Source organism: Salarias fasciatus, unplaced genomic scaffold (genome assembly GCF_902148845.1).
Source record: "Salarias fasciatus unplaced genomic scaffold, fSalaFa1.1, whole genome shotgun sequence".
In the NCBI taxonomy this organism is placed as follows: domain Eukaryota; kingdom Metazoa; phylum Chordata; class Actinopteri; order Blenniiformes; family Blenniidae; genus Salarias; species Salarias fasciatus.
In genome coordinates this window covers 35001-49851 of record NW_021941399.1, presented here as the reverse complement: position 1 = coordinate 49851, position 14851 = coordinate 35001, and the positions used below count along the sequence as shown (strand labels likewise).

Here is a 14851-nt window from a genome sequence, read left to right as displayed (position 1 = left end):
AGCGAGGTTCAGACCCGGAACCCGGACCGGGTCTCTGACGCTCCGGTCTCTGTCCCTGCAGGCCTGGGAGTCCGACGAGGCCGTCGAGGAGGACCCGCCCGAGTCCCCCGGGGCCGAGAAGCAGGACCGGGAGAAGGACCAGCGGGACTCCAAGAAGAGCCGGGGTGAGCCGGGCGGGTCCCGGGGTCCTGCCGGTTCTCCGGTTCTCCGGTCTCACCCCGGCTCTGCCCCCCCAGCCATGAAGACCTCGGTCAGCATGGACGCCTCGGACCAGAAGAAGACCCGGATGAAGCTCAAGAAGTTCCTGACGCGCCGGCCCACCTACCAGGCGGTCCGGGACAAGGGCTACATCAAAGGTACCGGACCCGGACCCGGACCCGGACCTGGACCTGGACCTGGACCCGGACCTGGACCAGGACCCGGACCCGGACCCGGACCTGGACCTGGACCCGGACCAGGACTAGGACCAGGACCCGGACCTGGACCTGGACCAGGACCAGGACCAGGACCCGGACCCGGACCCGGACCAGGACCCGGACCAGGACCTGGACCTGGACCTGGACCCGGACCTGGACCAGGACCCGGACCAGGACCCTGTGATCCGCAGAGCGGGATTCTCACTGTGTGCCTGTGTGTGTGTGTGTGTGTGTGTGTGTGTGTGTGTCTGTGTGTGTGTGTGTGTGCCTGTGTGTGCCTGTGTGTGTGTGTGTGTGTGTGTGTCTGTGTGTGTGTGTGTGTGTGTGTGTGTGTGTGTCTGTGTCTGTGTGTGTGTCTGTGTGTGTGTGTGTCTGTGTGTGTGTGTGTGTGTGTGTGTGTGTGTGTGTGTGCCTGTGTGTGTCTGTGTGTGTGTGTGTGTGTGTCTGTGTGTGTGTGTGTGTGTGTGTGTGTGTGTGTGTGTGTGTGTGTGTGCAGACCAGGTGTTCGGCTGCAGCCTGTCCAGCCTGGCTCTCAGAGAAGGTGTGTCGGTGCCGGGCTTCGTGCGGATGTGCATGGAGCACGTGGAGAACACGGGTGAGGAGGTTCTCCGGTCCCGGTCCGTCTCTCACTGAAGGGTCTCATTGGGCCCGGTTCTGTCGAGCAGGAACACGTCCTGAACCGAACCAAAGCCAGAACCAAGGAATCAGGCCTCTGAGTCAGTCGGTCTGGAAGTTCTGAAGGTTCTGGAGGTTCTGAAGGTTCTGGAGGTTCTGGAGGTTCTGAAGGTTCTGGAGGTTCTGGAGGTTCTGGATAGGCATGTCCCGATCAGGTGTATTTGCCTCCGAGTCCGATCATCTTGAGTATCTGCCGATTCCGAGTCCTGATCCCATTCTTTCTAACATAGTGAAACATGAACATTATCTATAAAAAAGCTAAAGAACTTCTGAAAAGTTATTTAGTATTTTCTGACCGTCGGTTCAGAACCGCTCCCAGAACGTTCCTGTCACTAACAATAACAGTCAGAAAACAAAGACATTTTCTCTGTAATTCCATCTTTCTGTCACACGGGAAACCGGAATACGTCTCATTTACCCCGTTAAAGCCGGGCGGCGTTCCGCTGACGCCCGCTCCGGTGACCAGCAGGGGGCAGAGCAGCAGCACCGGCTGGACCCGGAACCAGGACCAGTTCTGCATGTGCGCGAGTTCGATGCATTTCATTGCCCAAGAAACAGCTGATTAGCGCAAAGAAGAAGAAGAAAAGACCGGGCGTCAGTGGTGGAACTGCAGCGCTCCCGGGTTGAATGATAGAATTGCGCAACAACCGAGTCCAGATCGGGAGGAAACTTCCAATCCCGAGCGGGTCCGGAATCACGTGATCGGATCGGGACATCCCTAGTTCTGAAGGTTCTGAAGGTAGACCTCTTCCTGGAGGGACTGTAGCTCCGGTCTTCTCCAGTCCGGATCAGATCATGACGGTTCTGGTCCATCAAGTCCTCCAACGTTAAAATTGCCTCGTTGTTTTTACAGCTGTCATTTTTATCTTTGAAATGTTTAGAAGCTGCAGCTGCAGCCCCCCCAGACCCCCCCATGACCCCCCAGACCCCCCCATGACCCCCCAGACCCCCCCATGACCCCCCTCACCCCCGACCCCCCAGACCCCGCTGCTCTGTTCGGTCCTGACTCTTTGGGTTCTGGTCCTGCAGGTCTCGATGTCGACGGTCTGTACAGAGTCAGTGGAAACCTGGCCGTGATCCAGAAGCTGCGATTTGCTGTCAATCATGGTGAGTTCTGTCCCCCCTGTCCCCTTCTGTCCCCCCTGTCCCCTCTGTCCCCTTCTGTCCCCCTCTGTCCCCCCGTCCCCCCTCTGTCCCCTCTGTCCCCCTCTGTCCTCCCTCTGTCCCCCCTCTGTCCCCTCTGTCCCCTTCTGTCCCCCCTGTCCCCTCTGTCCCCTCTGTCCCCCTCTGTCCCCCCGTCCCCCCTCTGTCCCCTCTGTCCCCCTCTGTCCTCCCTCTGTCCCCTCTGTCCCCCCTCTGTCCCCTCTGTCCCCTTCTGTCCCCCCTCTGTCCCCCCTGTCCCCTCTGTCCCCTCTGTCCCCCTCTGTCCCCCTCTGTCCCCTCTGTCCCCCCTCTGTCCCCCCTGTCCCCTCTGTCCCCCCGTCCCCCCTCTGTCCCCCCTGTCCCCTCTGTCCCCCCTCTGTCCCCCCTGTCCCCTCTGTCCCCCCTCTGTCCCCCTCTGTCCCCCTCTGGTCCTCTGGTCCTGGTCCTCTGGTCCTCATGTGGTCCTCCTGTCCCAGACGAGCGTGTGGACCTGCGGGACAGTCAGTGGGAGGACATCCACGTGACGACGGGCGCTCTGAAGATGTTCTTCCGGGAGCTCCCGGAGCCGCTCTTCACCTACGGCGGCTTCGGCGACTTCGTGGACGCCATCAGTGAGTAGAGCGCGGCTCCCGCGGCGTCCAGCAGGGGGAGCCCCGCTCACGCTGCGCTCCTCCGCAGAGAACCCCGACTACCAGCAGAGGCTGGGCTCCATCCGGGACCTGGTCCAGAGGCTGCCCCGGCCCAACCGCGACACCCTGCAGGCCCTGTTCCAGCACCTGCGCAGGTACCGAGACCGCCGGGACCCGGTCCCAGACCGCCTGACACCGGAACGTCCCGGAACCCGCAGAGCCGTCCACGGATCAGCCGATCTCCCCTCCGCGCCTCACGCTGCTCCTCCGCCCGGGGATCGAACCGGGGCGCGCAGCGTGTTGGCCTGCGGTGCGAGCGCACGGCCCATGAGCAAAGAAACGGCGGCCGGCGTGTTTTCTCCGCCCGCCGCCGCCACCGCCGTACGTTCACGCTGACATTTGCCTGCGTTCCCATTTGCATTTATATGGCGGCGTGTTTGCTGTAATTCAGCAGCGGCGGAGCGGCGTTTGTGCCGGAGATTTACAGCCTGACATTCAGCGTGCGGCGGCGGCGGCGGCGGCGGCGCGGTGCGGCAGTGGGATGTAATCTGCTGCTCGTTCCTCTGCAACACATCAACACGCCGTTTCCCACATCTGCATGAGAAGATGGAGATTCTGTTTAGACAGGCTGTAATGAAGCAGCCGGGAGCGGCGTGTGTGTGTGTGTGTGTGTGTGTGTGTGTGTGTGTGTGTGTGTGTGTGTGTGTGTGTGTGTGTGTGTGTGTGTGTGTGTGTGTGTGTGTGTGTGTGTGTGTGTGTGTGTGTGTGTGTGTGTGTCAGCCCTGACCGCCTCGCCCCTCCTCCCACAGGGTGATCGAGCACGGGGAATCGAACCGCATGACGACCCAGAGCGTGGCCATCGTGTTCGGCCCCACGCTGCTGCGGCCCGAGACGGAGACGGGCAACATGGCGGTGCACATGGTGTACCAGAACCAGATCGTGGAGCTGGTCCTGCTGGAGTACGACGGCGTGTTCGGCAGGTAGAGGGGGCGGAGCTTCTTCTTCTTCTGGTGACCTGGACCAACCGGTCGCCCGCCGCCGTGCCGGCGGGCGGAGCTTCGGACCGGAGCCGTGTGGACGTCTGCTGGACTTCAGGATCAGGTCTTTGTTTTTGTCTCGGGACACTGGATCCTGGCGGCCGGACGGCGGCGGAAGCTTCCGGAACCTTGAGCGACGAACATGAACTGATGTTTCTGTGTCGTGGAGCTTCGTCTGTGACGTGAGGAAATCTGATCAGTGTTAATGGACTGGGACGAGGGTACAGCCCCCCACCCCCAACACCCCCAGCACCCCCAAAACCCCCAAACCCCCCAGCTCCCCAACTCCCCCAACTCCCCCGACACCCCCTACAACCAATGTTGGCCACCCCCCCCCCCACAGCTCTGTGTCGTGTTGTCTGTGGTGCTTTGCTGAACGGCTCGGCCTGGATCTTCAGTACCCTGGATCCCCAGGGTCCAGGATCTCAATACTCCTCCCGTCTGTGGATCTCCAGGTGTCTGGTTCTTCAGGATCCTGGATCTTTGGGACTCTAGATCTTCAGAATCCTGGATCTTTGGGACTCTGGATCTTCAGGATCCTGGATCTTTGGGACTCTGGATCTTCAGGATCCTGGATCTTTGGGACTCTGGATCTTCAGGATCCTGGATCTTTGGGACTCTGGATCTTCAGGATCCTGGATCTTTGGGACGCTGCTCAGTGACCGAGGCACTTTCGCTTTGGTGGTGACTCATTCTGAATTTGTACATTTGAACCAGTGAGGAGAGACGTGATGGACTGTTGTTGGGTGTGATTGTCTCTGCGACTGTTGTTGGGTGTGTCTGTCTCTGCGACTGTTGTTGGGTGTGACTGTCTCTGCGACTGTTGTTGGGTGTGACTGTCTCTGCGACTGTTGTTGGGTGTGACTGTCTCTGCGACTGTTGTTGGGTGTGGCTGTTGTTGGGACCGTCGTTGGGTGTGACTGTCTCTGCGACTGTTGTTGGGTGTGACTGTCTCTGCGACTGTTGTTGGGTGTGTCTGTCTCTACGACTGTTGTTGGGACCGTCGTTGGGTGTGACTGTTTCTGCGACTGTTTCTGCGACTGTTGTTGGGTGTGACTTTCTGCGACTGTTGTTGGGCGTGACTGTCTCTGCGACAGTTGTTGGGTGTGTCTGTCTCTGCGACTGTTGTTGGGTGTGACTGTCTGCGACTGTTGTTGGGTGTGACTGTTTCTGCGACTGTTGTTGGGTGTGACTGCCTCTGCGACTGTTGTTGGGTGTGACTGTCTGCGACTGTTGTTGGGTGTGACTGTTTCTGCGACTGTTGTTGGGTGTGACTGTCTGCGACTGTTGTTGGGTGTGACTGTTTCTGCGACTGTTGTTGGGTGTGACTGTCTCTGCGACTGTTGTTGGGTGTGTGTCTCTGCGACTGTTGTTGGGTGTGACTGTCTCTGCAACTGTTGTTGGGTGTGTCTGTCTCTGCGACTGTTGTTGGGTGTGTCTGTCTCTGCGCATGGTCGGCGGTTCATTCTGATTGTACCTTCCAGGCTGTTTGTTGCTGTCTGATAATAAAAAGAAGCGGGACGGCGGCGTTGCTTCTCGTTGCTTCGCGTTGCTTCTCGTTGCTTCTCGTTGCTTCGCGTTGCTTCACGTTGCTTCTCGTTGCTTCTCGTTGCTTCTCGTTGCTTCGCGTTGCTTCTCGTTGCTCAGCTTTAATCACATCAGTGGATTAATCCACTCCACTGCTTGGTCTTATTGAACCGAGTGATTAAACTTTCACGTCTCAATCAATTATTCCCCTCCTGTTAATTATGAAATGAAGCAGCCTCCATTAATCTGACGACTCCGTTCTTGGAAGGTTTGTCGTTACTCCTCGGGTCAAACATGGCCGCCGACCTGAAGGCTGTGGATTAATTGATGTCTAATTAGGTAATTGCCACAGTGCCAGGTTTGATTAAGCGGCGCCGCCGGCGGGGAACCCGGCCGGGCTTCGCCCCGGCGCTCCGCGGTTCCACCGTCCTGCGATGTTTATCAGCCACCAGGGGAAAGATGCAACAACAGTCGTAAATACCGTCGTAAATGGCGAGACGGTGAGACGCTGAGGTAAACTGGCTGCCGGGCCAGAAAACATAAAGCGGAGGTTTCAGCCCTGATCGGAGGACGGCCTCCAGGATTCATTTATCGATGTTAAAACCTTCACCGCTCCGCTTCCTCTGGAACTCCATTTAATAAAGCTAATTACATCAAGGCCGGAATCAGGGTCAAAGGTCACTCAGGACTGTTTACACAACGTGTTCAAGTGGAAACTCAAGTTTTGTTGCATTGAGTCCGTCTGTTTCCGCAACGGAGGAAAAAACTGCTTCCAGTGGGGGAACTATACGAACACGCTCTGAAATGGATCTGAAAACAGCCGGAGACGGCGAACTGCCCGAAAATGCTCCCGCTTCGTTTCCATGGTAACAGAGGAAAACATCCTGTTGATATCAAAACAGTCTGCCTGTGTCGCCATGGAAACGAGGGGAAATGGAAGTTTTCTGAAGCCCTGCTCCTAATCCTAATCCTAAACCTAATCCTGGTCCTGGTTCTGGTTCTGGTCCTGGTCCTGGTCCTGGTCCTGGTTCTGGTGTCGGCGGTGCAGCTGAACGCTGCAGACCGCTGAAGGCCAGACGCCGAGAGGAGGCCCGCTATTTCCAAATGAGAAAACAATTAGATCATTTCTATAATTCATGGGAGCAACCGCAGCCCGGCTGGGGAGGGGGGCAGGATGGGGGGGGGCTGGCTGAGTGCTGGAGGAGCTCCATGTGCCGGCCCTGGTGTGCAGACCCGGTCCGTGGAGGCCGAGGTGTGGGCAGGTAATGCGAACAAGCCATTACCCAGCATGAAAGATTGATGGAGCTTCATGTGCAGGTGGGCCGGCTGCTTCGGGGGGGGGGGGGGGGGCAGATGGGGGCCTGGGGGGGGGGCAGATGGGGGCCTGGGTGGGACACACATCCACAATTTGTCCACTTCTTGTCATAGAAATCACAGGAAGGTGGGGATGTACCGATCCCTCTGTCTGAGGGACAAGTAGGACGTTTTCTTGTTTCTGTCCAGCAGGAAGCAGCAGAACCTCGGTTCTAGTCCAAAGCTCCTCCTGAAGACTGGACGAGAGAGAGAGAGAGAGAGAGAGACAAGGAAGAGAGCAAAGGTTCCACCACCCTTCAGTCAGAACCCACACTCCAGAACCTGGACAGGGAGAACAGAGAACCTCCTACAGACTTTAGCTAGAACACAACTGGTGGTGAAGCTGAGGATCCAGGTGTCAAATTACAGGGCAGGGCCTCAGGAGAGACCTGATCCAGATATTAGTCTAACAGTCCACAGACAACCAGGGACTGAGTCCACATGCAGAACATGAAGAGGGGTCAAAGGTGAACGAGATCATGCAAATATGAGTGTGATCATGCAAACATGGCGTCTGAGCAGACCAGGAGCAGACCTGGGAGACCTGAGGGCCCAGACAGCCAGCAGAGGTCCCGGAGCCCCGGAGGTCTTCAGGGGTAACGAGCGGGATCTTTCTCCGGTGCTGCTCCGTGTCTGCGGGACCGACGGGTTCCTGAGGTCCTCCAGCTGGATGAGGAGCAGAAGAAGAAGCACTTCCTGTCGTGGGAGTAACTCGTGTTTTCCAGCGTGCTTTAATTTGAAGCCTTCCTTTTCTGTAAATGTGCTGTCAGGCCGCCGCGTTCGCGCGCGCGGCCTTGCTAAGTAAGCGTGTAAGTATTCCAAATGTCAGGCGGCGTTATTAATGAGCTCCGGCAGCAGGACTGGATCATTTTCCATGGAAATTCAATGCATTTTAAATAGCAGTGGATCAACATTCCAGCCCAGGATTTACATACGGTAATTGCAGGATGCTGAAAGCGCCGCGGCGCCACACTGATTTTTTTTTTTGTCCTCTCCCTTCCTCTTTTACCTTCAGTAATGCAATCAAGTCCATTAAGTAGGCAATAAATACCAGGCGAGTCTGTATCGGCGCTCCCTGACAGATAATGGCGCCTCTCCAGAATATCTATTTATTTAGCAGTCGGACGGATTCAGCCGCCGTTGTTTCTGCGGTGCGGCTTTATGGCTAACGGGCGCTAGCTGCCTCCACCCGAGAGGAGCTCTGACGGCCGCCTGCTGCTGTATTTCTTCACCCGGGACGGCGGCGGCGGCGGCATTACGCCTCTCCGAGGTCTACCTGCAGCCGCCTGGATGGGGGCCTGGGGAAATTAACTGGAGACGGCGAGCGAGAGCAGCAGGCGGCGGCGGCGGCGTGCGGAGGTGGGCGGGGGATCCAGCACGGCCTCTGGATGCGGCGGCGGGCGGCGCTTCAGGTTTACTGTCACCCGACGGACAACGTGAGGAGACCGGGCCGGTTGGCGGCCTCTGCAGGCCCCATTAGAGGAGAGGGCAGAACCGCCGAGCTGGACCCCCTTCACCCCCCCACCCCCACCCCTCCACCACCCCTCCAGCCCCCCGACGCTGTGGACCGATACCAGAGTCGGTATCGGCCCCCCTTGCTGCATGGAGGCGTCCCACCAACAACGCTTCCTGATGCAGCCCAGCAGGTGTTAGCATCTGTTAGCATCGTGGCTCCTAGCAGAACTCGAGCGGCGCCGGCGGTTTGGAGGTTCTTCAGTATTCATGAGAACCACGAGAGCAAGACGGACTGAAGACGATGTTCTGACATCAGCGGAGACGTCTGGACCAGAACAGTGAGCCTGACGTCGCTCAGTAGGGGAACCCAGAGGATTCCACTCTGACACGTGCTACATGCTACATGCTACATGCTAAAGAGTTTCGGGGCTCACACACCAGTGATGCTACATGCTATTCATATGTATTCTATCAGTATTTGTGTCAGTTCACAGGAGTAGCTAACAGCTAAAAGTTGGTGCTGGTCCTTTAAAGAAGTGTGGCGCCGCGTCCCTGGTGGCTTCGTCAGGTGACGCTTTCTCCATTGGGTGACGCTCCCTCCATTGGGTGACGCTCCCTCCGTCGGGTGACGCTCCCTCCATCAGGTGACGCTCCCTCCATCAGGTGACGCTCCCTCCATCGGGTGACGCTCCCTCCATTGGGTGACGCTCCCTCCGTCGGGTGACGCTCCCTCCATCAGGTGACGCTCCCTCCATCAGGTGACGCTCCCTCCGTCGGGTGACGCTCCCTCCATCAGGTGACGCTCCCTCCGTCGGGTGACGCTCCCTCCATCAGGTGACGCTCCCTCCGTCGGGTGACGCTCCCTCCATCAGGTGACGCTCCCTCCATCGGGTGACGCTCCCTCCGTCGGGTGACGCTCCCTCCGTCGGGTGACGCTCCCTCCGTCGGGTGACGGCTCCTCCTGCAGGAGTGATGGAGCAGGCGGCGGCCGGGGGCCAGGGCCTGGATGGAGATGTGAGGTGGAGGTTGGCTGTGATGAGAACTGACAGACAGACAAAGGAAGAACTGGGTGCTCTGATTAACGCCAGCCGTGGAGATTGAGATGGGGGTCTGAGGAGTGTGTGTGTGTGTGTGTGTGTGTGTGTGTGTGTGTGTGTGTGTGTGTGTGTGTGTGTGTGTGTGTGTGTGTGTGTGTGTGTGTGTGTGTGTGTGTTGTTGCGCTGTCTCATTAACGCTGTTGGCTCTGGAATCCGTTAGCTAACAGCGCCTGCGTTCCCCCGGCGCCGCCGCCCTCCGACGAGGCTGTAATTAGGACATTTCTTCATCCGCAGACTTTTCAACGCCGCCGCCTGATTGGCAGAGAGACCCCGCGTAATTACAGGGACCCCCGGCCCCGGCATGTGGATGTGGGTGGAGGTGGAGGGTGGAGGTTTTCCCCCTGAAACAAATGACAAACCGCAGTTTAACGGAGAGCTGAGCCGGGCGGCGTGCGGACGGCGCTCCGCCGGAAGTTTTCCTCCTCTGGCTGCAGGTGGAGCTCTGAGGGGGGGTGGAGGTGGCGGGGTGGGGGGGGGGGGGGGGGGGGGGGGGGGGGGGGGGGGTGGGGGCGCTCCACTTTGCCAGCTCTCTCATAAGCTCATTGGATTTGCTCCCGTGCCAACGTCTTACTTAATTAGCCTGCACATTTTTACGGGCATAAATCGCTTCTCCATCAGTGCCAGCGGAGCGCCGCGCAAAGTGGGTCGATCATATATTATGTTGATCCTCCTCCGGCGCAGTTAAAGCCATACATTACCTCTGGATCTGCAGGGGAGGGGGGGGGGGGGGAGAGCCCCCCCCGCCATCGCTCTTCTTTGTTGTGCTGTCAGCGCTAATCTCTCCCCAGGGGTCGGCTGCCGCTCGCCGCCGCTCTTCCTTTCTGCTGTCGGCCCCCGGACGGGATGAGTAAAGGGAAGCGGGGATCGAACCGAGCCAGGAGGGCACCCACACACCCCCCCACCACACGCCCCCCCCCCCCCCCCCCAACCCCCCCAGCACACGCCCCCGACAGCCCCCCCCCACACGACACGTCACACCTGCCTCCCACCTCCAGCCGAGGCTCCGTCTGCTTCCTGGAAACACCCAGCTCTCCCTGTCGTTTCCACGGCGACCGCTCACCCAAAAGTACCCAGAACCACCCCGAGGTGGAACTTTACAGCATTTTGAAAAAGTTCCACCTGAAGACCTCTTTTCAAAACCTTGAATCAAACCAGCTCTTGGACTTTTTCTAAACTTTCACTCCTTGATTTAGATTTCACGGTTTGAGGAGCGTCGCTCCAACGGAGACCTGAACAGATCGAGAACATCTGGAATCAGTCCAGATCACTGATCCAGATCACTGATCCAGATCACTGATCCAGATCACTGATCCAGATACTGGAATCAGATCACAGGAACATTTAAACCTCATGATCAAGTCAGGCCTAGGAATCTGGAGAGAAGCTGTTCTCCGTGTTCTCTGCAGCTGGTTCTCTGTGGTTTCAGTGTAAAAACCACCAACAACACCGACCAACATGAACACTGCCGTTTCAGAGTCTCTGCTGTTGCCGTGGAAACCCATGCGGCTGTTGGTCGAAATGTGAAACTTTTAGCCAACAACCTGCCATGTTAGCATTGTGAACCTATTGTTAGTGAACAGTGGAGCTAACAGTTGAGCTAATGATGGAGCTAACAGTGAAGCTAACGGTGGAGCTAGCGGTGGAGCTAACAGTGAAGCTAACGGTGGAGCTAGCGGTGGAGCTAACAGTGAAGCTAACGGTGGAGCTAGCGGTGGAGCTAACAGTGAAGCTAACGGTGGAGCTAACAGTGGAGCTAACAGTGGAGCTAACGGTGGAACTAGCGGTGGAGCTAACAGTGAAGCTAACGGTGGAGCTAGCATCAGTCAGAAAACTTTTCCTGTTCTTCTGCTTCGCCTCGTTTCACTTTGTTTTTCTGCATTTTAACCAAACTTGAGTGAAACTATTCCTCATTTGAGGACATAAAACTCCAGACCGAGTTGTTGACGCCGGGATGCTAACGCGCCGGCCATATGTCGCGGCGTGATAAACAGCGCGGCTACGGGACTGCGGCGGCTAAACGCGGCGTTCTGACGAGCAGAACCGCAGATTTAATGCCTTGTTTTTATTCTCCAAGATGTTCCCCGAGCTCCGCAGAGCCCCGCGCCCCCCAGCTGTGAGCACATTCTTCAGCTGCGAGCCGCCGTCTGCCCCGGGGGGGGGGCAGGAGGGGAGGGGGCAGGAGGGGGGGCACATCTGTCCCGCCGCTCAGGGCCGCCGCCGCCGTTCTGGACGTTCTGCTTGTTTTTCTGCTGAACGGCGTCAGAACATCAGAACATCAGAACATCAGGTAAATCTACAGGTGTGAGGGAGCGAGGAGGCCACGTGCACGCCCACTGCCACGTGCACGCCCGTCTGTTGCTTGACTTCCTCCATGTGGGACTGTGGATCGAGTCCCGCCTGTCGCCCACCGGGGGGCGCTGGAGGACGGCGATACCAGCGACCCAGATGGAGACCTGCTCCAGGCTGGCTGTTTGTTCTCCCTGGATTAACGTCCACACACACACACACACACACACACACACACACACACACACACACACACACACACACACACACACACACCCCTCCTCTTCATCTCCCACCTCCACACAGGCAGCAAAAACAACTACAGACACTTGGCTCTTCAGCAAATCTAAACACACACACACACACACACACACACACACACTCTCTCTCTCTCTCTCTCTCTCTCTCTCTCTCTCTCTCTCTCTCTCTCGCTCGTCCCCGTCCCCTCAGCGTGGAAGTCGTCCACACTGACGGCGGTTGATTCATGTGCTGCCAGCCTCTTTGTCTTATCTCGCCTTCTCGCCCCCTTTACCCCGGTGAGGCTTTCTGGGGGATCGGGGGTGATTAGGGTGGAGGGAGGGGGGTGGGGGGGTGGAGGGAGGGGGGTGGGGGGGGGGGGGGTACAGGTCTGTGGCTCCCCCCACCTCCCCGGTCCCCCCGGTGATGAGGTGGAGTCTAATTGATTTGTCTATGAGGAGCCATCTGCCACCGAGAGACGGGGCTCCAACCTGTTCTGCCTGCCGGGGGGGTTTGGGGGGGGGGGGCGTGTTGGATTACACACACTCTCTGGGATTTTATGATCTGCCTTTGTCTCATTCTGTCCGTCACCTCTGAGGGCGGATCGATGAGTCCGAGACAGGGGGCGGGGCCAGAGGGGGCGGGCTTCAGCACACAGGCCCTCGCGAATCACATGGGGGGGGGGGCGAGGGGTCAAAAGGTCAGGCTTGCTGTTGGCCGGCTGGCACAAAGACGAGGCCTCCTGCCTGAAAGAAATGAGGACAGAGAGAAGACTGAATGGACTGATTAGTCTTCCTCCTCCTCCTCCTCCTCCTCTTCCTCCTCTTCTTCCTCCTCCTCCTCCTCTTCCTCTTCCTCTTCCTCCTCCTCCTCCTCTTCCTCCTCCTCCTGCTCTTCCTCCTCCTCCTCTTCCTCCTCCTCCCCCTCCTCCTCCTCCTCCTCCTCTTCCTCCTCCTGATGGATTCTCACAGCAGCGATCAGGAGAACCTCCGTCGTTCCCGGGGAACCTCCTGCTTCCGGCCGTCCAGCTGAGGCGCCGCCGCTGCCTGGAGGTCAGAGGTCAGCATCTGCCGCAGCAGCGACCCGGCCCCCCACTGAGACGTTTCTAAAGCTCCACATTGTTCCTGGAATGAAGGGCTTGAAAGTTTCAGTCAAACAGAAAGGATCGGACGTGTCTGTTCACACAACACCGCTGAAAACTGCGCTTTGTGAGAGCTGTGGAACTTTTTAAAAACAATTTGGAACTCGAATGTGGCCCTCAGAGAGGCAGGCCGCCGCCACCGCTCAGATCAGTCACCAACAACCAGAAGAACAGCAGATATAATTAAACATTGTGATCGGAGCCGAGCGCTGTGTCGTGCAGTGCCTCTCTCTGTCGCCCTCTCTCCCTGTGTGTGTGTGTGTGTGTGTGTGTGTGTTTATCTGAAAAGGAAAACTGAAAAGCAACATAATTTGTTATTTTACTTCATTTTAATTTGAGAATTGACCGGATTCTCTCGTATTTTCCGTTCCTGACTTCCTGTGTGGAGCGATCTGCTCTGTCCAGCTGTACAGCCGGCGGTCCCTCCTGTATGAACCGTCAGAGAGGTGAACAGGGCGCCGATCTGACAGTCGGTGCGCGGCGCTTCCCACTTCCGCGTTGGAAGCGGCGCGTCCTGTGAACCAGGAGTTTGTCCCCCTGTCGGCGGGCCTGTCCAACCATGTGAAAGACTCCCTGTCTGTCAATGATAACGAATCCTTTAAAAACTTGCTGGATCCAGACAGTGATCCGGATCGTCACCAAAACTTAATCAATTCTAAGTTAGCCCAAGACCCACCTTTCCACAGAGTTTCATTGCAATCAGTCCATCCCTTTTTCCGGGATCTTGCTAACAAACCAACCAACCAACCAACAAACCGACGTGATCACATAACCTCCTGGCGGAGGTAATTCAAAGAATTACTTTGACAAAGAAACAAAACTTGTGAAAAGATTCATTGATACAAACATGGTGGAGGAATCATCATGCTGTGGAGCTGCTCTGTTAGCCTCTGGTACAGGTTAGCCTTAGCTGTTAGCCTCCCTGTTAGCCTCCCTGTTAACCTCTCCTGCTAGCCTTCCTGTTAGCCTCTCCTGTTAGCCTCCCTGTTAGCCTCCCTGTTAGCCTCTCCTGTTAGCCTCCCTGTTAGCCTCTCCTGCTAGCCTCCCTGTTAGCTTCTCCTGCTAGCCTCCCTGTTAGCCTCTCCTGCTAGCCTCCCTGTTAGCCTCTCCTGTTAGCCTCCCTGTTAGCCTCTCCTGTTAGCCTCTCCTGTTAGCCTCCCTGTTAGCCTCTCCTGCTAGCCTCCCTGTTAGCCTCCCTGCTAGCCTCCCTGTTAGCCTCTCCTGCTAGCCTCCCTGTTAGCCTCCCTGCTAGCCTCCCTGTTAGCCTCTCCTGTTAGCCTCTCCTGTTAGCCTCCCTGTTAGCCTCCCTGTTAGCCTCTCCTGTTAGCCTCTCCTGCTAGCCTCCCTGTTAGCCTCCCTGCTAGCCTCCCTGTTAGCCTCTCCTGTTAGCCTCTCCTGTTAGCCTCTCCTGTTAGCCTCTCCTGCTAGCCTCCCTGTTAGCCTCCCTGCTAGCCTCCCTGTTAGCCTCTCCTGCTAGCCTCCCTGTTAGCCTCCCTGTTAGCCTCTCCGGTTAGCCTCTCCAGTTAGCCTCTCCGGTTAGCCTCTCCGGTTAGCAGCTGTTTTCATTGAAGGGAGGAAGAGTGAAACTGCTGATAGTCAAAACAAAACATTAAATGAGCTCATGGAGGAGGAGGAGGAGGAGGAGGAGGAGGAGGAGGAAGGCCTGGTGTTGGGGGGTGGAGGATGGGTGGAGGATGGGTGGAGGAGGAGTCAGGCGAGGAGGAAGGAGGTTCAGAGCTGCAGCGCCGCTCCCGACTCCTCAGACCAGTACAAACACAACGTGACCTCCTGCTGGGGTCGGGGACAAGCAGAGGTGAAAGGTCACCTGGGGGAGCTGGAGGAGGAGACTGGAGGG

General features: G+C 57.6%; 1 protein-coding gene across 1 annotated transcript in view; it reads left to right on the top strand.

The window, feature by feature from the left end:
* The window catches only part of LOC115385673 (rho GTPase-activating protein 12-like), a 58548-nt gene that overhangs the window by 34512 nt on the left and 9185 nt on the right, over window positions 1-14851 (top strand). The window contains 7 exon segments of the mRNA XM_030087748.1: window positions 62-164; window positions 237-356; window positions 913-1011; window positions 2121-2198; window positions 2711-2845; window positions 2913-3018; window positions 3673-3859. Of these exon segments, the coding sequence (XP_029943608.1) occupies window positions 62-164; window positions 237-356; window positions 913-1011; window positions 2121-2198; window positions 2711-2845; window positions 2913-3018; window positions 3673-3847 (816 nt within the window). The 3' untranslated portion in view covers window positions 3848-3859.